Here is a 3,030-nt window from a genome sequence, read left to right as displayed (position 1 = left end):
TTCATAAATGTCTTGCCAAGATTCTGTTCTCAACCTTTTATTAATTGCATGTGCAACACCGACCCAAACAATATCTTGCGACACCTTTTCATCATTTTCACCTGATTTCTGTGATTTTTATTTGTGTCTATTCTTCAACAAATTGGTTTGGAGATAGTGTTTATGGTCTTAAAGGTAATGATACCTTATTAATGATCTTTATACAAAAAAGAGAAAGAAAAAGGGAATGAAACATTAAGAACTTATTGGTAATTAAGACAACATCTCACTTATATCCAGGGATGAAAAAGATAAGGATTGTGTCACCATATAGAAGAGTCAAAGACATAATATTGATATGGCACCCATGTAAATATTTGTAATGAAACTTATTGGTATTACTATTTTTACATTCTGAAATGCATTAAGAAACAGGCTGTGCAAGCTGAAGTGCTCAAAAACGTTTATCTCAAAATAAACACCCCCCCCCCCTAATTAATTGCCATTCAAGTTCTAGCCAAACCTAGCTACTTATTCAATATCTCCAGAGAGATTAAGGACAATTACAAATATTGAAATTGTTCCAGTGGTTAGGGATCTTTTTAGTTTGTAATCTGCTAGTAGTTTTGAGCTGGACAAAGACTCTATCCTACAATTAAGCTTATCACTCAACAACATGGCATGAGATGGCACAACAAAAAATCAATGGAGGACAATGAGACACGGAAAAATGTCAAATTTTAACCACCTATTTTGCTGGCATGAAAACTCTATAAAGCTAGCTTGAGTAATCAATAGTTTGTAATGCATCTGAGATAAACCATTTCTTTTGTCAATCTAGAGGGCAAAAGAAAGTACAATTTCAGATTGCATAGAGATGGCAGGAGGAGGTTTCGTTGCGCAAAGTGGGGGGAGGAACTATGAAGGTCGCGTCACAACGTTCGTTATCATCACCTGTTTGGTGGCTGCAATGGGCGGTCTCATTTTTGGTTATGACATTGGTATCTCAGGTAATAAATGGAACACCTTTTAATTATCTTCTTGTAATGCCGATGAATCACGTCTATGTCTTAAAGTACTAATGATTGGATTATTTTGTACAACGTTGCAGGTGGTGTGACTTCTATGGACTCATTTCTCAAGAAATTCTTCCCATCCGTGTACAATAAAGAGAAGGAAGAACGTCATGACAATATGTACTGCAAATTTGATAGCCATTTGTTGCAATTGTTCACGTCTTCCCTCTACCTTGCTGCTTTGGTAGCTTCCTTCTTTTCCTCTACGGTAACTAGATTATTCGGCCGTAAAATCTCCATGTTGTGTGGAGGGTTAGTTTTCCTTGTTGGTGCCATTATTAACGGTGCTGCAAAAAATGTAGCAATGCTTATCATTGGCCGTTTGTTGCTTGGTGTTGGTGTTGGATTTGCCAATCAGGTAACTGTTTCTCTCAGTGTTGTCTTTCTCTACTTGAAATGTTTATAACGTTGAATATTGATATTCATTTTCTCTGTTCTATACAGTCTGTTCCAATTTATCTGTCTGAAATGGCACCAGCAAAGATTAGAGGAGCGCTTAACATCGGTTTCCAAATGGCCATTACAATCGGTATCCTTGCTGCAAATCTCATTAACTACGGAACATCAAAGATCGAAGACGGATATGGCTGGAGAATTTCTTTGGCTCTTGCGGCTGTCCCCGCTGTAATGATTGTTGTTGGATCTTTTTTCCTTCCAGACACTCCCAATTCTATCCTAGAGAGAGGCTACCCCGAGAAAGCGAAGAAAATGTTGCAAAAGATTCGTGGCGCGGACAATGTTGAAGCAGAATTCCAAGACCTCGTGGACGCAAGTGAGGCTGCAAAGAAAGTGGAACATCCATGGAAAAACATCTTGCAGCCAAGATATAGGCCTCAACTTGTCATTTGCGCATTGATTCCATTCTTCCAGCAAATTACTGGAATCAATGTCATCATGTTTTATGCACCTGTTCTCTTTAAGACCTTGGGTTTCGGAGATGATGCTTCACTTATGTCTGCAGTCATCACGGGCATGGTTAATGTTGTCTGTACAGCTGTTTCCATCTACTCAGCTGATAGGTTTGGGAGGAGAATTTTGTTCCTTGAAGGAGGCATTCAGATGATTATTTGCCAGGTATTTAATATGATAACCTTAACCAATTTGTTTACTATATTCACGTTGGATCCATGCTGATTCATTGAATATGCATACTTGATTGCAGATACTTGTTGCAGTCATGATAGCCATCAACTTTGGAACAAATGGTGTAGGAGAAATGTCAGGTAGCACAGCCAACTTTGTGCTGTTCTTGATATGTGCTTATGTTGCAGCATTTGCCTGGTCTTGGGGTCCATTGGGATGGTTGGTGCCTAGTGAGATCTGCCCTCTTGAGATTAGATCAGCAGGGCAAGCCATCAATGTCTCAGTCAACATGTTCTTCACTTTCTTCATTGGCCAGTTCTTCCTAACCATGCTCTGCCACTTCAAGTTTGGTCTCTTCTTGTTCTTTGCTGGCTTTGTTGTTATCATGACCATCTTCATTTACTTCTTCTTGCCTGAGACGAAGAATGTCCCAATTGAAGAAATGAACACTGTATGGAAGGCACATTGGTTCTGGAGCAAGTACATCCCTGATGATGCTGTCATTGGAGTCCAAACACATACTGCATGAAATCACCATCAGGATGAGAACAATTGTTTTGGACATTTGTGGCTATGTACATATGCTTTGTAATTACATGTTAATTGTGCAACATTTCAAATTAAAAATAAATAAATCAATACACTCTGCTTTTTTATTTGTTTGCAAGTGTTTAGCCGTCTTTTGAATATCTTCACTTTTGTATTTTCAATTTCACTTTGTTCAAAATCCAAACAACAGAAAACATCCAAACCAATTCCCATCAGTACTGGTCCCTATGATTCATAAATTCCATGCTCTATTCTAATTAGATCCAAACTTACACCTCTTACAAGTTAAAATGTCAAATTTCAAACCATCTATACTTATAATTTCTCTTGTAATTGTTTTAGA

General features: G+C 38.0%; 1 protein-coding gene across 1 annotated transcript; it reads left to right on the top strand.

Moving 5' to 3' along the window:
- Window positions 1–450: 450 nt before the first annotated feature.
- Window positions 451–2,777, top strand: LOC133673026 (sugar transport protein 10-like). Its single transcript, XM_062093620.1, has 4 exons — window positions 451–989; window positions 1,091–1,413; window positions 1,500–2,129; window positions 2,218–2,777. The coding sequence occupies exons 1-4, from the start codon at window positions 857–859 to the stop codon at window positions 2,665–2,667; spliced, it is 1,536 nt and encodes a 511-aa protein (XP_061949604.1). The 5' UTR covers window positions 451–856; the 3' UTR covers window positions 2,668–2,777.
- The last annotated feature ends 253 nt before the right edge of the window (window positions 2,778–3,030 follow it).

Source organism: Populus nigra, chromosome 14 (assembly GCF_951802175.1).
Source record: "Populus nigra chromosome 14, ddPopNigr1.1, whole genome shotgun sequence".
In the NCBI taxonomy this organism is placed as follows: Eukaryota; Viridiplantae; Streptophyta; class Magnoliopsida; order Malpighiales; family Salicaceae; genus Populus; species Populus nigra.
Note: the sequence above shows the minus strand (reverse complement) of the source record. Positions and strands in the feature narration are given on the sequence as shown.